The sequence below is a fragment of the Ostrea edulis genome, chromosome 7 (genome assembly GCF_947568905.1).
Source record: "Ostrea edulis chromosome 7, xbOstEdul1.1, whole genome shotgun sequence".
Classification (NCBI taxonomy): domain Eukaryota; kingdom Metazoa; phylum Mollusca; class Bivalvia; order Ostreida; family Ostreidae; genus Ostrea; species Ostrea edulis.
Genome location: NC_079170.1, coordinates 76,955,248 through 76,974,520, shown reverse-complemented (window position 1 = coordinate 76,974,520; position 19,273 = coordinate 76,955,248). Strand labels below are relative to the sequence as shown.

General features: G+C 34.9%; 1 protein-coding gene across 1 annotated transcript; it reads left to right on the top strand.

Annotated features, from left to right (window-relative positions):
* The first annotated feature begins 9,495 nt into the window (after positions 1-9,495).
* LOC125655634 (uncharacterized) lies at positions 9,496-18,404 on the top strand. The gene is made up of 9 exons (XM_056145847.1): positions 9,496-9,520; positions 10,633-10,927; positions 11,237-11,462; positions 13,530-13,997; positions 14,386-14,859; positions 15,014-15,140; positions 15,295-15,425; positions 17,803-17,919; positions 18,177-18,404. Exons 1-9 carry the CDS (start codon positions 9,496-9,498, stop codon positions 18,402-18,404), a joined length of 2,091 nt encoding a protein of 696 aa, XP_056001822.1.
* The last annotated feature ends 869 nt before the right edge of the window (positions 18,405-19,273 follow it).

The window sequence follows — 19,273 nt, the reverse complement described above, 5'->3', positions numbered from 1 at the left end:
AGAGGTTGAAACAGTCTCGTTTAAAGTTAGTATTTTGCAAATTATATGGTCGTTATAACACTCTAGTTTGCCATTATAACCTATCATTGTGTCAAATACTGTCTGACTTGTTTCATACCGATTGTTAGGACGTTCTTGGTAACTGATTATGACTATGAATAATTCCGTTTATCTGATCAAGATGTAGTGCTTACGGCGGGTGTTACCGGTCGGCAGGGAATGTTTACTCCTCCTTGGCACCCGATCCCACCTTTGCTATATCCAGGGGTCCGTGTTTGCTCAACTCTCTATTTTGTATTGTTTATAGGAGTTATGAAATTGATCACTGTTCGTTATCTTCACATTTCATACATATAGGTGCACGAGGCGTCATTCAACCATGCATTTGAAACGACCAGTTCAGAATACTTAAATAGGGTTGACATGACAAGCTCGTTTTTCAAAAGAAACAAATCTATGGATTCAACAAAATAAACTCATTAGTAGTTAAATTCGGTTCATGTGATATTTTGCACACACAAGCGGGGTCTTGTAGTATTAAGGTTAACCGTGAAAGATACACATGTGGTTTTCTTTACGCAGCACAGTTAAGGCTATCCGAGAAAACAACAGTGCTGTTATAAATGTAGCTTTGTGCACTTTGCACCATATGACGTCACAATGAAATAGTACATCACAGTGTACATGTTCTGATAGTTGTATCGCGGGGAAAGTGTCATAATATTTTGTCGTTATTTACTACTGTTATCAAGTGATAAGCTGTATACGTGAAAACATTCCTTGTCAAATGATTATATATATTATTCCTTTATGATATCAAATCATTCTCCATTTTTTATCTATAGTATGCACTAAGGTTGAGCATCACTGAAGAGACATTATTTGTCGAAATGCGCATCTGATGCATCAAAATTGGTACTGTATAAGTTTTACATTATGACCCCTGGGTCGAGGCCTCTGCTGGTGGACTGTTAGTCCCCGAGGGTCTCTACAGCCCAGTAGCTAAGTACTTCGTTACTAGCTTGAAAATACGGATGTATATTTAATTGCTGTTATAATATTTAGAAATTCATTTCAAAATTAAGGATTATTTCCCTCATGCATAGCTCTTATCCTTGGACGAATTTTATCTCCACTTTTTTGGCACGCTGTTCTGGCTATATTTAGCTCTGAAACTTCATAGTTATTTCGGATTTCAAACATTTCGGGTGATCATCACTGAAGAGACATTATTTTATCGAAATGAGCATCTGGTGCATCAAAATTGGTACCGTAAAGTAAAACTTATACGGTACCAATTTTGATGCACCAGATGTGCATTTCGACAAATAATGTCTCTTCAGTGATGCTCAACCGAAATGTTTGAAATCCGAAATAACTATGAAGTTTTAGATCTAAATATAGCCAAAAACAGCGTGACAAACAAGTGGAGCCAAAGTCGTCCAAGGATAAAAGCTATGCATGAGGGAAATAATCCTTAATTTTGAAATGAATTTCTAAATTTTATAACAGCAATTAAATATACATCCGTATTTTCAAGCTAGGAACGAAGTACTTAGCTACTGGGCTGTAGAGACCCTCGGGGACTAACAGTCCACCAGCAGAGGCCTCGACCCAGAGGTCATAATGTAAAACTTATACGGTACCAATTTTGATGCACCAGATGCGTATAAATTTTAGATTATGACCCCTGGGTCGAGGCCTCTGCTGGTGGACTGTTAGTCCCCGAGGGTCTCTACAGCCCAGTAGCTAAGTACTTCGTTACTAGCTTGAAAATACGGATGAATATTTAATTGCTGTTATAATATTTAGAAATCCCTCATTTCAAAATTAAGGATTATCTCCCTCATGCATAGCTCTTTTCCTTGGACGAATTTTAGCTCCACTTTTTGGCACGCTGTTTTTTGGCTATATTTAGCTCAAAAACTTCATAGTTATATCGGATTTCAAATATTTCGATTGAGCATCACTGAAGAGACATTATTTGTCGAAATGCGCATCTGGTGCATCAAAATTGGTACCGTATACGTTTTACATTCATATTATATTGTGACCTTGAAATCGACGCTAATCTAAATGACTGATGTATTTAAAGATTTCCTCATGTACATAAATAATCTCATACTACAGAAACAGTGGCAAAGTTCAGGTTCATCCGCTATAAAAAAATATATGGATTTTTATGAAATATAATCTAGATATATTTATATGTTTGGAAAGTGCAGAGATCAATTTATATCTTGGATATTAACGTGTGATATATATACATTATGTAGGAATGTGGACAACTCCGGTAATTCGCTAATGAATGTTGATATGGTATTAAATTATAGTATGTTTAGTTTGAGTATGCATTTGATCCCAACACTTTTCAGGTTAAGGATGTTTAATTCGTGTTTTAGTATATCGATAAAAATTAAGCCATTTTCCAAAAAAATAAAGTGCTACGTAATATTCATTAACTGACGTCACGGGAAATTACCATGAGGGGAATTTACGGTAGCTCAGTCACATTCAACATATGGGTAGTATATTTTCGGTGTTTAACTGTAACAAGTGTAATGATACCTGTGAATTTGATGTGCAATTTCACCCCATGATTATTATGCATTTTATTATGGAAGCCCTTAGCCTAGTTGCGTCACAAACATTGTGAGAAAATTAATCAAGTCGTATAAGAGACAACAACTACTCCCAAAACGCTGGTAACAAATCTCCTGTACTAACAGTAGTATGCTTACCTAGAGATACACTGTTAATGGTAATCAATAACACTATGTTTCTGTACAATTATCCTATAAGAGAATACCCTGTATTTGTACAATCAACAGCTGGATAGTTCTATATAAATTCCCTTTAATTACATTAAACAACCGCATGCATCTCTATGAATTCCAAATAAAATCATTCAACAACCGGATTTCTCTCTACAGAGCTCCTGCAGTATATGCAAATTACAACATTCTGACAACAATATTATCATCGCTGTACAAATGTCGTGTAAATACCACGTTTTAAAAATTAGAATGAAAAGTTTTTGCACTTGGTCATTTTCTTCAACGTATTGTATGATGAACAAAAATATATAAAAGGCACCACCTGGGATCCATATCACTAGGTATGTTTACAGAAACCATCCATGCGTGCATTTTTTCTGCATTTAATGGAAGGTGAAGATAGCGAAGATTCAAAATATAAAGAGTTGAACAAACACGGATAACTGGATATACCAGAGGTAGGATTAGGTGCCTATAGGGAGTAAGCATCGCCTTTCAACCGGTCACATTCGTCCTGAGCCCTCGATATTGATCAGGTAAACCAAGTAATCCATAATCAAAATCAGTATGCCAAGAATGGTCTAACAATCGGTATGAAACACGTCAGACAGCATTTGACCAATACTTCATGTTTCTTATCATTTCCGTTATGGAACACAACACGTTGTTTTATCAATAACATGAAGATAACCAAAACGTAGTCAAGTTCAAGCAACTGAATTCAGTAGTGTTCTAACGTCACTCAGTAATTAACACACTAACGCAACTACACGGTGCTGCACACAACACTCCATCGTTTAACGCCACTCAGTAATCAACACGCTAACGGTACTACACACAACACTTCATGGTTTATTGTCACTCAGTAATCAACACGCTAACAGCACTACACACAACATTCAATGATTGAATGTCATTCAGTAAACAACACGCTAACGGTACTACACACAGCACTTCATGGTTTATTGTCACTCAGTAAACTAACGGTACTACACACAACACTCCATGATTTAATGTCATTCAGTAAACAACACGCTAATGGTACTACACACAACACTCCATGGTTTATTATCATTCAGTAAACAACATGCTAACGGTACTACACAGACACCACTCCCTGGTTTAACGTCACTCGGTAAACAACACGCTAACGGTACTACACACAACACTCCATGGTTTAATGTCATTCAGTAAACAACACGCTAACGGTACTACTCACAACGCTGACTTATTGCCACTTTAAACAACACGCAGTCACGCTAACGCAACACACCACACGCAGTCGTTTAAAGTAACTCTAAACAACACACTGGTAAGCTAACCAAAGTTTTGTCACGCACAGTAATGCTAACGCAGCTACACACAAAACACAATCGTCTAAAAATGCGTAAAATCTTTAGAACAATCTATGATATCATGTCGTTGGTCTAACAACAGCATAAAACCAAAACGCTGTCACGCTAACGGAACTGCATACAATACGATATATGGTTATTAAAGCACGTCAGACCGATTCAATAGAACATGTGATAGTTTATGTAATTAAGGTAATGTTTGCAACAATACGGAGATAACTCTTTATGTGCCTCCGTGTATGTCACATTTGATGACGTCACAATGAAGAAGTGCATCACGACGTACATGTCTACATAGTTGTATCTTGGGGAAAATGTCAGAATGTTTTTTTTTTCGTTATTTACTACCACCGTCGAGTATTGAGTGGTGTATGTTTAAATCTGTTTGACAAATGTTTCTCAAATGATCATTTATAAGTTTTATTTGTTATTATAAATGTCTACATACGGTAATTTCGGTTTGATGTTTTGACTTTGAAATCGCCCCCTAATGGGTATTGATCAGCATTTGGAATATAGAAGAAAGTAGGACGCAGGTAAACAATGATGATCGTTCGCTGATATGTTGTGTGAAATCGGAAGAGGAAACATGGAATCTCTGCAAATCTTTCCTGTTGAAGTAGGATTTATTTTGATACTGTTAAAATAGACTTATTACATTATTGTTTGTGAAAAGTATCCTCATATTTGACAAAGTCCGATATTTTGTGTCTAATATTAACGAAACTTGATATTTTAATGGCATTTCCAAGTGTTTTTCAAATAAACATGACTATGCTTTATCTATTTTACTTTATATGTCGATGACATGACACTTCTACTTGTGTCGAAACGACTGGCATGATCACAAAAGAATACAAGAAGGATTTTCTCTAGTATATCAATTGTATCTAAGGAACTAAGACCTAAGGAACATCTGTATAACGCCATGAATTTTATCGACATAAAACAAATTTGTTTAGAATCATTTTTACTAACTTTATATTAATTCGGTCCCTCTCTAAATCCGCCAATGACCGGTTTTAATCAACATTGTTGCGAAGGTGACAATCGTTTGTCCAACAATGTAAACAAACATCAAGATGTGGAATAAGAAGGGCAACTTTATTTCAAATTTGGTATTTAAAGCAGTTTTAGATTCTTGAAATACGGAAGTTTTAGGATACAAATATTGCATCGTTGTCCCCTTGATGTTGAATTCAAATATATATATACAAACACACACATCAAAAAAGAAAAGCACAAAAAGACATCCTGATTGAATTTGATACTTTATTTATTTATTGATCATATTTGTTTTTGTGTCTAATGTCATGTTATTCAATATTATTTGATAAAATTCTAATTTCATCTTCATCGATTCCCAGCTTAATTCGCATCCCTTGATAGTGGAATTGTTTAAATAAATCCGGAGAAAATGTTATATTACATTAAGCACAACTTTGCAAATAAATATAATTAGTTTATTATTTTTGGATTGCAATCATATTTTGTTAATGAAAATGCTCATTGAAACTTTCAAAAGTTATACATTTACAAAACGAAGTGAAAAAGTACTTAAATGAAATGATTCTTTTAAATGCCCGGTGGGTAATAATTTTATTTGTTTTTATAAATGTTTATGATCCAAATATTATGTCAAAAGTGAAATTTATTTGGCGTAGATCTTGTAAAGCTACTCAATATGCATTTGTGTTGCCATGACAACAAATTCAAATTCTATTTAATATGTAAAGTGTTTTTCATTTTTTGAGTCAAGATTAAAGTCTCTTTACAAATTAGTATAATTTGGTAGATAGGAGTCTTTTTTCAAAATTTCTACTAGCCTTTTACCACATACACTTGCCATGTGTAGTATTTATATCAATAGTATTCCTTTCTGTACAAATATCTAGAAATTGTAAAACATCAGATAATTAAACCAATCTAATGGAAAAACGACAAGGGCAAACTTTGTTTAAAAGTCAAATCTTTTCGGATAAATTCATACTGAACATACTGATATGCAACATGACTTTGTTGGCTACATGTTAAAATGTCGCAAACCTTACCTTAAACGAAGTCATTAATTAATCTGACACACTACGTTCTAGGCAAAAAGTCATATAAGAAACTGACAGAGCCATGCTTTCTCAACACAATACTTCGCTGACACAATGTGCAAAGAATACATGCCATCTTTATGAATTCATAAATCACGTTCTCGGACCATTTCGTTGTGAGACAGTGTCGTGGACCGTCAAAGCGTCATTGTTTCAGCAAAGAATTGTGTTATTGTTAATGAAGCTCGTGTATTCTCAAACATGAAATTTTTGTAATCCCTTTCTCCTTTCAATTCTATCGAAATTCTCAGCCGATAAACAGACGTACTATAATTATCAAGATTTTGTTTCGCGTCAGAATAACCCTTGATAATACAGAAGGAGAATTTGCTAACAAAGGCAATCAAACAATTGATAAAATTTATTTACAATTAATAATTTAAAGGAAATTGTAACAATAGTAAAACCCTATCTGACGTTAGTTTAACACTAAATCCGAACACAATCTACATACACAAAAATAGTAATTCCAAAATTTTAGTTCCCAGTATAATCCAAAATGCATAGAAATTGTATAATAAGAGCTTAATTTTATAAGAGTTTTCCAGTATATTTATGAGAGGAATGGATTTTCTTGTACACTCTTGTATAATCAGAGCTTAATTTTATAAGAGTTTTCCAGTGTATTTATGAGAAGAATGGATTTTCTTGTACACTCTTGTATAATCATAGCTTAATTTTATAAGAGCTTTCCAGTGTATTTATGAGAGGAATGGATTTTCTTGTACACTCTTGTATAATCAGAGCTTACTTCTATAATAGTTTCCCAGTGTATTTATGAGAGGAGTGGATTTTCTTGTACACTCTTGTATAATCAGAGCTTACTTCTATAAGAGTTTCCCAGTGTATTTATGAGAGGAAATACCTCATGCAACCCCCCTCTCACAAACAAATCCTCGATAGCCATGCAATGAACAATCACTGCTGCCCAAATATAAGTTAAATGATTAAAAATGATCATATAAGTACATGTTACTATATAAATGTCGACTTCTGTTATTTGTACTGATGTATTTCGGAATGTTGTGTATTTTACACGGACGTTATATATCAATCAAATTCTTATAGGAGGACATAATGCTGTAGTTTGTTCTAAAAGTAGCGAATATGTAGTGACACTTTGAAAACAAATGGGAGGGTATATAGTTCAGGTGGATATATAGAGAGTGTTTGGTCCAAACCTGAGAGGACTTTTAGTGAAGGTGGACATAAAGGCACTCAACAAACAATCTACCAATCTAACCTTATATTAAGATTGAAGATTAATCAAGCAGTTTTCCAAATCAGGAGAGTCTTTAACGCAATTCTAAACTAAAAAGCATTGTTTTACTTTAAGTTGCTGATGTGAAACTTTAACCAATTTGAATTCTACAAAATGTGTTATGAAAACATAATTTACAATAATACACAAGTACACAACACAGATCTAAAGTTTTGCTCAACTTGTTTATATCGATCAACGTATCTGTGAATCAGTCCAGGTATCCTCACACACACTTTTAGTCACACGAATTACAGATCCGATGCGCAATCCCAGCTAGATGACTTGGCCAGGCATTTCCACGAACCACCAAATTACGAAGTGCTACTCCTACTGCAGACGATCACACGCTCCACCGCCCACATCATCCGATCACACACACACACACACGCGAAGCTTTCCAAGTGACATCACAGATACACAAAACAAAACAGCTGATGCCACAGCTTATACAAATATCTAACCATATTATTGCAACACCTTGATCATGTAAACGAAGTAATACGTGATCATAATCAGAGTGCGATGAATGACCTAACGATTGCTTGAAACACGTCAGACAACATTTGCCCAATTCAGATTTCATTGGTAAATTAGATCGTCATACTGAGCATATCATTTGCGAAATGCTGACTTTCTACGAGACTGTAACATCAACTCGTTTACCAGTAGCCTACATCGATTTAAAAACAGATCACATGCAGAACAAGCTTTTGCGTATCGAATCAGTTGAGAGACACACACATCATAAGCAAGGGATAATGTAGTACTGCTACATAAATATAGGAAATTGCTGATAGAGGATTTGAATTCACCCCGTTTGTCCTACAACCAGTCAATGAGTAAAATACTGTAAGACGTGTTTGAGTGGCGCCCTTACGGTCGCCCAAACTACAAGTGAGGTGAAAGTGAAGGTGAAGATAATTATGAACTCAATTCTTTGTCCCTTGATGTTGGATAATCAGCAGGGAGTGGTCATTTGATTTTAAAACAATAAACATTGTACCTTATTGTAGTTTTCATATTTCGAATTATTTACTATGAAATGTGAAGATAACGAACAGTGATCAATCTCATAACTCCCATAAGCAATACAAAAATAGAGAGTTGGGAAAACACAGACATCTGGATATACCAGAGATGGGGTCGGGTACGTAGGAGGGATATGTATCCCTTGTCGACCGGTTAGGCACAACGTAAGACATATATTGGGATCGGGATCAGATAAATGGAGTTATCTGCAGGCAAAACCAGTATAAAGCACGGCATACTAATTGTCATGAGACACGCCAGACAGCATTTGACCCAATGTAAGGTTGTATGGTTCTGATATTGTTTAATAATTCTTGTATAGTCTCATTTGCAAAAGTATCAAACTGTTAGAAAGTAAACAATCCTAGAGGTACAGGGATACTGCAGTTTTCAATATATTTCTACTCAGAGTATTTTAGTGACGTTGTTTCTGACTTCCTGTAAATCTCTCGTGTATCATCCTAAATTCTAAATCATTCCTATCTTCATAGTATCAAACATTGTTTATGAAGTTTTTAAATAATAACTTAGAAATGTTCATGCGTTTTAAAAACTTATTTCCGTATAAATGTAAAACACGTGATTCAATAATTTACTGAAGCTCTTAAATGTTCAATAACAATTTCTCAAACTAATGTCATTTATCATTATTGAGATGAATGCCTTTAATCTTTGAGCAAGCGCGACAACGCCCGTGATCTTGTTCAACTTCAAGTGTTTAGGCAACCATATACATTAATCATACTTTATAGCATGTAATCAAACGTGTAGTGACTCTCATAATCTGCACAATTTTTTCTGCCATATTTACACTTTGTCGGATACGAATCATATGCAACACTGTCTAGCCATTTTTACATATTTTTCATAGCAGAAGATATTTGCAATATAAATTTAACAGCATCGACACTATGCCGCCCAAGAAAATATGTTGAGCTACCGTTAATAACAAAGTTAAAAACCGAAAAATGTCTGTCACTGGGGTAAAAAAAGGTGAGACGGCGAGGCGAGGTCGACAAAATGAATTACACTGATCACATCACAACTAAATTTGACATAAGGCTGTCTTACAAAAAGAGTCCAAGTCTCCTTTATTATATTGGCGCAGCTGTATCAATATTTGATGAGTGATTGTTTGAATTGTTTTTTTTTTCAAAGCAAATGAGGTTGTGTTTCAAACTACTTGAACCAAACACTCGATTATTGTAGCGAAATATTTTTTAAAGGTATTTATGGATAGCTGATAGGGTGGTGATCTGTTTGACACAATTAAACACAACATACAGTTTGAGGAATTAGAATGGTCATTTATTCAAGTATTGTGTCGAAAAATCCTATAAAACATTTATAAACATACCAAACTAAAACCAAAATACTGCAATTCATACTAAGGAATTGTGACCAATAAAACGTTTCAAAAATGCCACTATCCTAAAAAATACAATCTAAAAAAATCATAAATACAATATCATGACTAGAAAAAACCTTAAGTTATAAGAGCAGATAATTTGGCAAATTGTATATCCAAAAAGTGTCAGAACATTTCGTTTGGTTAGCGCTATCTTTACGTATATTGTGATGTCCACAATACATAAGTAGAGATTGAAACATACAATGATATCATTCCACAATGTGATGGAGCACCGCATGAATTTAATACATATAGACATATATATTATACATGTATGTTATTTAATGTGAAATTACAAGACAGACAGGTCAGACATTATCCGTACGGTCGACAGGGAATGCTTACTCCTCCTAGGCACCTGATCCCACCCCTAGTATGTCCAGGGGTCCGTGTTTGCCAAATTCTATATTTTTATGCTTACATGTATAGGAGCAATCTGATTAAAATAAGATCTTTGATCCGCTCCGTCATTGTTATGTTGTTACACAAAGATCTGAAGACATCCCGTATGGGGTCACGTCAGTGTCAACTTTGGTTTGGCCAATAAAATCGTCACTGCTTACATCTTTGGATGTAAAAGTAAATAACGGTAAGCCTCGAAAAGTTCCGAATGTTTAAACTTTCGAATGAAAAAACAACAACATGGCAGCGCCAGTTGGAACATATGGGAGTACTCGGACTACCCTATGAAAAGTATATCCCCTGTGGAACATTTGCCTTATCTGTGGGTTTTCATTTGTGAGCAAATCTGTTGACACCGATGGCAACATCAAAATCAACAAATACCTGGACAAAAAACTCCGACTTTCCACGGACCGAATGAAAGTTTTGAAAGATGTGTGCGGAATCTCGGATAGTGTAGTGTATCCAACTAGCACAGGTGTGTGTCAAAAGTGTTTCAGAAGTACCGAAAGAGTATTAAAACTGGTAAAGGAAGCGGCATCTATGAGGGAATCTTTTAAAGCATGTGTTCAACTCACGCTGCAAAGGTCAGTCACATTATAAAGTCGATAAATACCCCCGTGACCTCCCCCCCCCAACTTCAACATGGCAAGTCAAACTCATTGATAGAATACAACTCACTAGGTTCATATACGTTTATAAATGCATATTTAATTGATTTTAAATCAATAAGTATCAAAGTCTTAGGTAAATGTGTGTGTTGAAGGGGGATCACTTTCATGCAGATTTTGTTCAACATATTATTGCCATAAAGATATTTTATTTGTTTCAATATGTGTGGCTTTAATAATAAAAAAACAACCTTGATCTTATGATGTACTTTCAATCTCATATAGGTTTAATGTTTGTGTGCCTTACCCCTCTAAAAGATTCATTGAAAAGAAAGAAATAAGGAGCCCATGTAAAGAAAATACTGATGTGAAGAGGGTTCGACCAGATGATCCACTGTTAGTACCTATCAGAAGGGTAATGCCTGTGAAGCTGGTACAACTCCAGCCTGCCAGCGCTAATGTAATTGTGAACAAACCACGCCGCTCTCTTGGTGGGGACTTTTTGAAACAGGTAACGACTGGATATATTGCAAAGGCAGTGTATATTACAAAGAATTAATACAATTTGACATGCCAATCAGATTGGTATTAAGTTCTTTGGTCGTCTTCAATTTATTGTTGATTACGCTTAGTGAGTGTAAGGTATAGGATATATCGACAATTGTGATTACAATCATATGTACATGAATGTGGCTGAAACACTTGTATGCTATATTAATTATAATTCTGTCACCACCTGCTGGCTTCACTCCTACTACTGCTGAAAAGATTATGAATTACCCCTGCTAGTTGATAAAGTTTTCAAGAACTTTGAACACACATAACTTCGTAACTTGCAGACCACAAGTAACTGAATATCTTTGAATACATTTTAGGAGAAAATAACTGATAAACATGAAAATGTTTACAAAAATGGAGAAGTTGAGGTACAGTGTATTGAAAAGGTTGAGCTTGACCATAATGTTACAAAATAAGGCTAAGAATAATAATTGGTGTTTTTCTGCTAACATCTAAGACAGAATAAGGGTAGGTAGTTAGGTGATTAGGACTTAAGAATCAGTGAATATCTTTTTGAAAACAAATTAAAATTGTTTTTGCATACTCAAAGAAACAATGTGATCACAATCTCCTTGCAGGTTAACATTATGAAACAAGGGACTTAATTGTCACTATTGTTGCAATTTGGTAAGCTGTAATAAATATATTAATTACATGGTCATCTGTAATAAGTATTAGCTCCAGAACGATGTATATTCAATAATCTCTTAAACAATTTGATAACTGTACCAAGTAGGGAGTATCATTCATTCATTAGGTCGATCAGGTTAGCGGAAACAATTCACTTTTCATTTTAAGCTGGTCAGATATTTTTTGCATCACTGATATAGCTATTTATGATAATCATGATAATGTTAAAGAATCAGTGATTTCATTAAACTGACCAGTTGAACTGTTGATTGTTATTTCTAATACATTATGTTTTGCATGTTTCATTGGCACAGGTATGCCATATTCATTAATTGAATTTGTCTTTAGTAAAGATTAATGTTTATCTGGAAGTCAGACTTAAAATCTGAAAATGAGATAATTCAGAAATAGTTACAAGGCTCAAAACAATTGATGTTCGGATGGCCTGTGGTATATATAGTATGTATTTGGTCTAGTGCTTTGTCACAAGCATGTACCCTTGTTTGAATACTTGTCAGAATTCCTCAATAATTAGTTTGTAAATCAGATGTCCAAGTGACTAAGGTGGACTATTGTCGTTTGTTGTCGCCCGTTAAACATTTTACATTTGATTTTTTTTCTTGAAAACCACTAGGCAAATTGATTTGTTGCCATTTTTGGTATGAAGCTTCTTTAGGGTAAGAGGAATCTAAACTGATAAATTTATTATCCTAGCTTCCCCAAGGCCTCTTGGTTTGTGCCAAAACTTACTTGCTCCCACACAGAAAAACCAAATGCATAGGTAAGATATCCTTGAGGCCATTTACCAAAATTGTGGAAGTCATGGCCCTTTGGTATTATAGGGGTTCAGTCTCTTAGGTGGGGTCAATATGGCCATATAGTACTGTAAAGGTATATTAAATCTTAGAAAATCGTTTTCTCTAGTCAGAAGTGTGAGAGAAAAATAAATGCATGGTTATGATGTCTATGAAGATCTCTACCCATATTGTGAAAATTATGAGCCCTGGGTTACGAGTTTAAACCCTTGGGTGGAGCAACATAACTCTGAGCCTCTCTAGCGAAAATGTATTAAATCTTTTTCTATGCATTGGCGTTAGTACTCAGGTAACCGTTAAAGCCAGTGGGTCTCTTGCTTAAATTTTTGTTTTATTTTGCATGACTTTATAATTTTGTTCTTCATTTTGTTCTTTGCTTTGTTGACAGATATCAACACCGTTGAATGAACTTCAGTATGTATTCAGCATTTGTCTAAACTTGATAGTTGTCCATATTAAAGTGATATATAAGCAACTTGTGACATTTTTCTTGTAAATATTAAGTTCTCAGCTGTTAATATGGTTAATTTCCTGCTACCATTAAAGTTAATTTCTGTTATATATTTATATTAAAGGTATATGTGCATTATCCAAGTGGGAAAAAGACAGCCCTCATAACTTCTGAACTTCACAAAAGTATTTGCAAAACAATAGTCGGCAGGAGCAATGTTGAACAGACCATTGTAAATCACCTCTGTTCATCTAACTCAGAAGTTGTTACACATGATGTGTCAAGAGTAGTTATGAAAGAAGCACAGACTCTTTGTAAGAGGGGGTCAGGATCCAATCTTCAGAGTAAAGATTTTAAAGACTTCTTCCAATTTAAGTGGGAGCAAATGAAAGAGGAACTGCAAAGGAGGTACCCTACAGTTCTTACATTACTATCAGCAGTAGTTAGTGATAAGGAGCTGTCCAGTGAAAGCAAGGGATTCATCCACATTATGGTATCTGGCGCCATTGCATTGCATGGAAGAAACCAGGAAATGTCCCTTTTCCAGTACATGACTGCACTAGTGTTAACTCATGGTGGATGCATTCAAAAGGTATGCTTACTTAGGATATAAACAATGTTATATGTATACTAGATATTCAGGTGGAGATGCAAAACAAATTCCCAGTACTCAATGATTTTTAGCTCACAAAAGGCAGAGGATCAGATAAGCTATTCTGATCGCCTGTTATCTGTTATCTATCAGTCTGAGGACTTTTTTTTTTCATTTTGAACTATTCAGAACTACTGGGCCAATTTTAACCAAACTTGGTACAACTTTCTTAAATGGTCAAGATGGGTCTATCATAGGGGTTCACATTGTTAAAAATATTCTCAGGAACAGCAATTTGTTCCAATCTGACCTAGTGTAGAACATTATTGTACTGCTGTTAAAGTCATGCTACTCAAGTGTAATGATACATGTGTCAATTGTTTTACAGGACATTGAACGACTATCAAACATTGGATTGAGTGTCCATCCTAAGACCATCCACAGGAAGTTAGAATCCTGGAAAGAATTGGTAGATGTAAAAGTCAAAGAATTACGTGATTCATGGGCTGATAGTGGGAATGTGAAATATCAATCAATGGGGGACAATTGGGACAAGAATATAGTACCATCATACAGGACATCAGACCGAAACACATTGTCACTCCATCTCTTCAATGTTATTGTGGTTCAAGATAGAGTCCCATCTTTACCGGGGCTTCCTAAAGAGGAAAGAGAGATGACACAAGCTTGTGAATTTCTACCATCCATTGCTGATCAAAAACAACTTATGAAAGAATTGACATTCTTATTTGCAACCTCCATCATTGAGCATAATCCTCAGCTGCATAGAGTGTTTAACGCTATTTATCCAAAGCATTTGGATCATCCTTACAGTCATTACTTTGGACTTAAGACATTCCAAGTAAATATTTACATTGTACAGTACTATAATGGTAAATGCATTAAAATATTTCACCATTAATTTAATTATATGCATGTTTTTAAAGAATTCCACTGATTGACTTATTGAATAATATGAATACCCATGAAACAATTTTTATACATTTGTGTTTCAGTATCCACTTGGATTATATGACTGTAATGAAAACAAGACCCAAGAACTCATTGCTCTTTTGAAAACGCTATCCCATGACTTCATACCATACAAGAATGGGGAAATTGTTGAGTCTGTGTTTTTTGAGGGTATGTTGTTTTTTAATTACTTACTTACATTATTGTAATGGATAATGATTAAATATTTCTACAAATTCAAAAATTTTATTTTGTGACAAAAGGGTATTGAACCTTATCTTATACACATTAAATGCTGTTTTAACCATTAATGTATGTATTATAGGAGACAGACTAACTGACGAAAGAGTCCAATCAGCTCAAAATGCAATGAAGAATGCTGCAACAGCAAAAAAGAAATTGGAAGGGTTTATTTCCAAAATAGAAGATTTTCATACATTGATGAATTTCTTAGAGGTACCTGCTAAAATTCAATTTTTATTATTTATTGCAATTGGTTGTCGTTGTTTGTCATGTATTAACAATTGAGCATTTTTAACTTCTTCCTGATAACTACTGTTCCAATTCTTTTTAAATTTAGTATGAAGCATCATTAGGACAATGGGGACACAAATTGCAAATTTAAGGACTCCTGGGGGCTGGGCAAAAATTGACTAATTTTCAAACATCTCTTTACACTTGAATATTTTAAGAAAAACTAAATGCAGTGATATAGAGCAGGAAGACCTCTACCAAAATTGTAATTTTCTGGATCCCTGGGTTAGAGGTCCTGAGTCCAGGTTGGGGTCAAACTTGGTATGCATAGTGTATATGTGCAAAACTTATAAATGATATCTGTTTTAATGCTATTGGTACTAAATTAAAACTAAATGGATATTTAAAATGAGCAAGTAGTCATTCATCAAAATTGCAAATTTCATGATCCTAGGGGGTAAGAGTTCGGTTTCTAGGTGAGGCCAAAATTATTATAATGATTTGAAAGTCTTCTTTCAGTTTGCTGATACCGTATCAAGTTTAAATGCATATTTAGGTATAGCAGAAAAGGATGTACAAAAAATGGTGAATTTTGCAACCCCAGGATTTTGACTCTAGGATGGGTCCAAATTAGTCATATCGCTTAATTTTAATGTTTTATGCCACAGAAATATATTTCAAGAATTCTGTTCTTATTTCTGAGTTGAGATGCCGAGTAAATTGTATATTACAAAAAAAATTAGACAAACATATTTTGAAATCAGGCACGTATATCTTGCTTAACCTCTTACAAGTTTGTTTCTCTATGAGTGTGGGTATGTGTACACCTTAATCAAGATTCAAAATGATTAATCATCACTGTATGCATCATTTACTTGTTTTATATATTGCTGTCATATACCTCCCATTTTATTAACTTGATTCATTAGATACATTTTTGACACATTTAATATTCCAGTCAATGGGTCGAATGAATATGAGTTACCGTACCTATACTGGATTTCTAAACTACATAAAAACCCTTACAAACAAAGATACATTGCTGGATCCAGTAAGTGCTCTACCAAGCCCCTATCTTTGCTCCTCACGAAATGTTAACAGCTGTGAAGGAGAAACTTCAAACTTACTGTGCGACTACCTATGCCAGAAGTGGTGTTAATCAAATGTGGATTCTAAAAAATTCTAAAGAACCTTTAGTAAACTTGAAATCACATAATTTTACCCAAATCAATACTATTAAAGCATATGACTTTTCAACACTATACACGACAATTCCTCACGATAAATTAAAGACTAGACTTTTTGACATCATAGACAGTTGTTTCTTCAACAAAAACGGAAAACGGAAAAATTCATATTTAGTGATCAGTCATTCAAAAACTTACTTTGTTAAACAACACTCTGATTCCACGCACAAGTACTCTGAAGTTGAATTAAAAAATATGCTAGAGTTCCTCATTGACAACATCTTCGTGGTCTTTGGTGATCAGGTCTTCCAACAGTCTGTTGGAATTCCCATGGGCACGAATTGTGCTCCTTTGTTAGCTGACCGGTTTTTATATTCATATGAAGCAGAATTTATTCAAAAACTTCTACGTGAGAAGAAAAAATCTCTCGCTGTGACCTTCAATTCGACTTTTAGATATATCGATGACGTTTTGTCTATTAACAATGATAGCTTTCATTCATATGTCGATTTGATATATCCCTGTGAGCTCGACATAAATGACACCACAGAGTCGTCCACTTCTGCTTCATACTTAGATATTTTATTGAAAGTAGACATTAACGCCAAACTGACAACTCAACTGTATGACAAACGGAATGATTTCAGCTTCTCCATCGTCATGTATGTAGCAATATTCCATTATTACCTACATATGGTGTTTATATATCTCAACTGATTAGATTTGCAAGACCTTGTTCTGGGTATAGTCAGTTTTTAAATCGAGGTAAGCTACTGACAAACAAGTTGATGATACAGGTATTTCAACAGTCTCGATTGAAGTCAGCATTTCGCAAATTCTATGGTCGATATAACGGTCTACTTCGTCAATACAACCTCGCATTCGGTCAAATGCTATCTGACGTGTTTCATACCGATTGTTAAGCCGTTCTTGGCACACTGGTTTTGACTGCGGATAACTCCGTTTACCTGATCAGGATATGGGGTTCACGGCGGGTGTGACAGGTCAACAGAGTATGCTTACTCCTCCTAGGCACCTGATCCCACCTCTGGTGTGTCCATGGGTCCGTGTTTGCCCAACTATCTATTTTGTATTGCTTATAGGAGTTATGGGATTGATCACTGTTCGTTATCCTCACCTTGCATACTTAATCCATCTGATATATGTTATAGGTCATAACCAAGATGACTTTTAGCACAGATAGTGGACAAGATGCTGGGACTCTCTATTACTACAGGAATCTGCTGAATCATATGAGCTCCTGTGCTACACTGTGTTTGATGCTATTTGTCAGCTCTTCTCCTTCATCATACGGATGTTGATTCTAACCTCCCATTTCCAGAGGAATTCCAGGAATTGTCAGACAATGCTAAAGTAGAATGGTCAAACTTGGTGTGCAGTGAAATCTTGCAGACATGGTTCTTTGAAAATGAGAATGATATTTGTAAAGAATTAAGGGAAGTGTTAGATGATCCACAACACTCCAAGAACTACTGGCTTTCGAGAATGCTTGGAAATGAACGTTTGATATGTCACTTTTGTGAAGACACTTATACATGTGTGGGCTCACTCCAATCCCATGAACAAAAGAAGCATGGTGTTCAAATCCCTCCAAAAAAAGTCAAAATTGAAAGAGAAGAAAAGAGATCAGCTCCAGGATTACTTGGTAATGGTATTCAGGCTTGTCATTCTTCACAAAAACTTGGACACAGCTGTAGATATGGGAGATGGAGAGCAAGCCGTCAGGTCAGCTAAGTGTGAAATGCCTCGATAGAACAGACAAACAAAGTGAAATACCTGATAGGATCTGTTAAGCTCACAGCCTTAACATCAAATAGTGGTGTACTCCCAGAAGATCAAAGACAACGACTAGTTGCAAACAGATTTGTCAATATTCAAGGTGGACAAAAGAACAACATTGCCCTTAATGAATTCCTTGAAATGGTGAACCGTGACAGCAAAGTAGCTTGCACTGGCAATCAAACGAAGGATTGCATCATTCTCCATTCTAAGGAATACCCACATTTAGTCAATGTTGTAAAACATCTCGATGAAATTGCAAATGTTCGTCAAAAGAAGGGCTTTCATCGCCTACCTTCGTACCAGAGTGATGTGAAATTTTTTTTTTACAGGATTTAATGCAAAATGATATTCTTGTGTATGACCCAAATAGGAAACTTCACTTCAAAAAATTTTTCATTGATAGAAATCCGTTCGACAACGCATTTACCAAACTTCCAATTATGATTCATAGGCACAAAACAACTTTGCTATTTTGTCGACTTCGGAATTTGCACATTTGATTTTGCCAGAAACTACAAGTGCGTGGATGTCATAATTATCTGCATATTATCGAAGTTTTAAGAATTTCAAGAAAATTTATGTCTTGACACTTTGCCTTATATACATTGTATATGGTACTGTCATTGTGTAGTATTGTGCCAAAACAAGTCAAATAAATAGGACCTTGGTTTGTAAGGTCTTGCATTGAAATTGATATTGAATTTGATGACTGACTTGATCTTGAGGCAGATGTTCAAAAATCATTTTATTTTACCATCCATTTGACACAGAAATAAACATGTACAATTCCTGCATGTCTTGAGCTGGAATAAAACAAATACACACAGTGACAATAGGTAT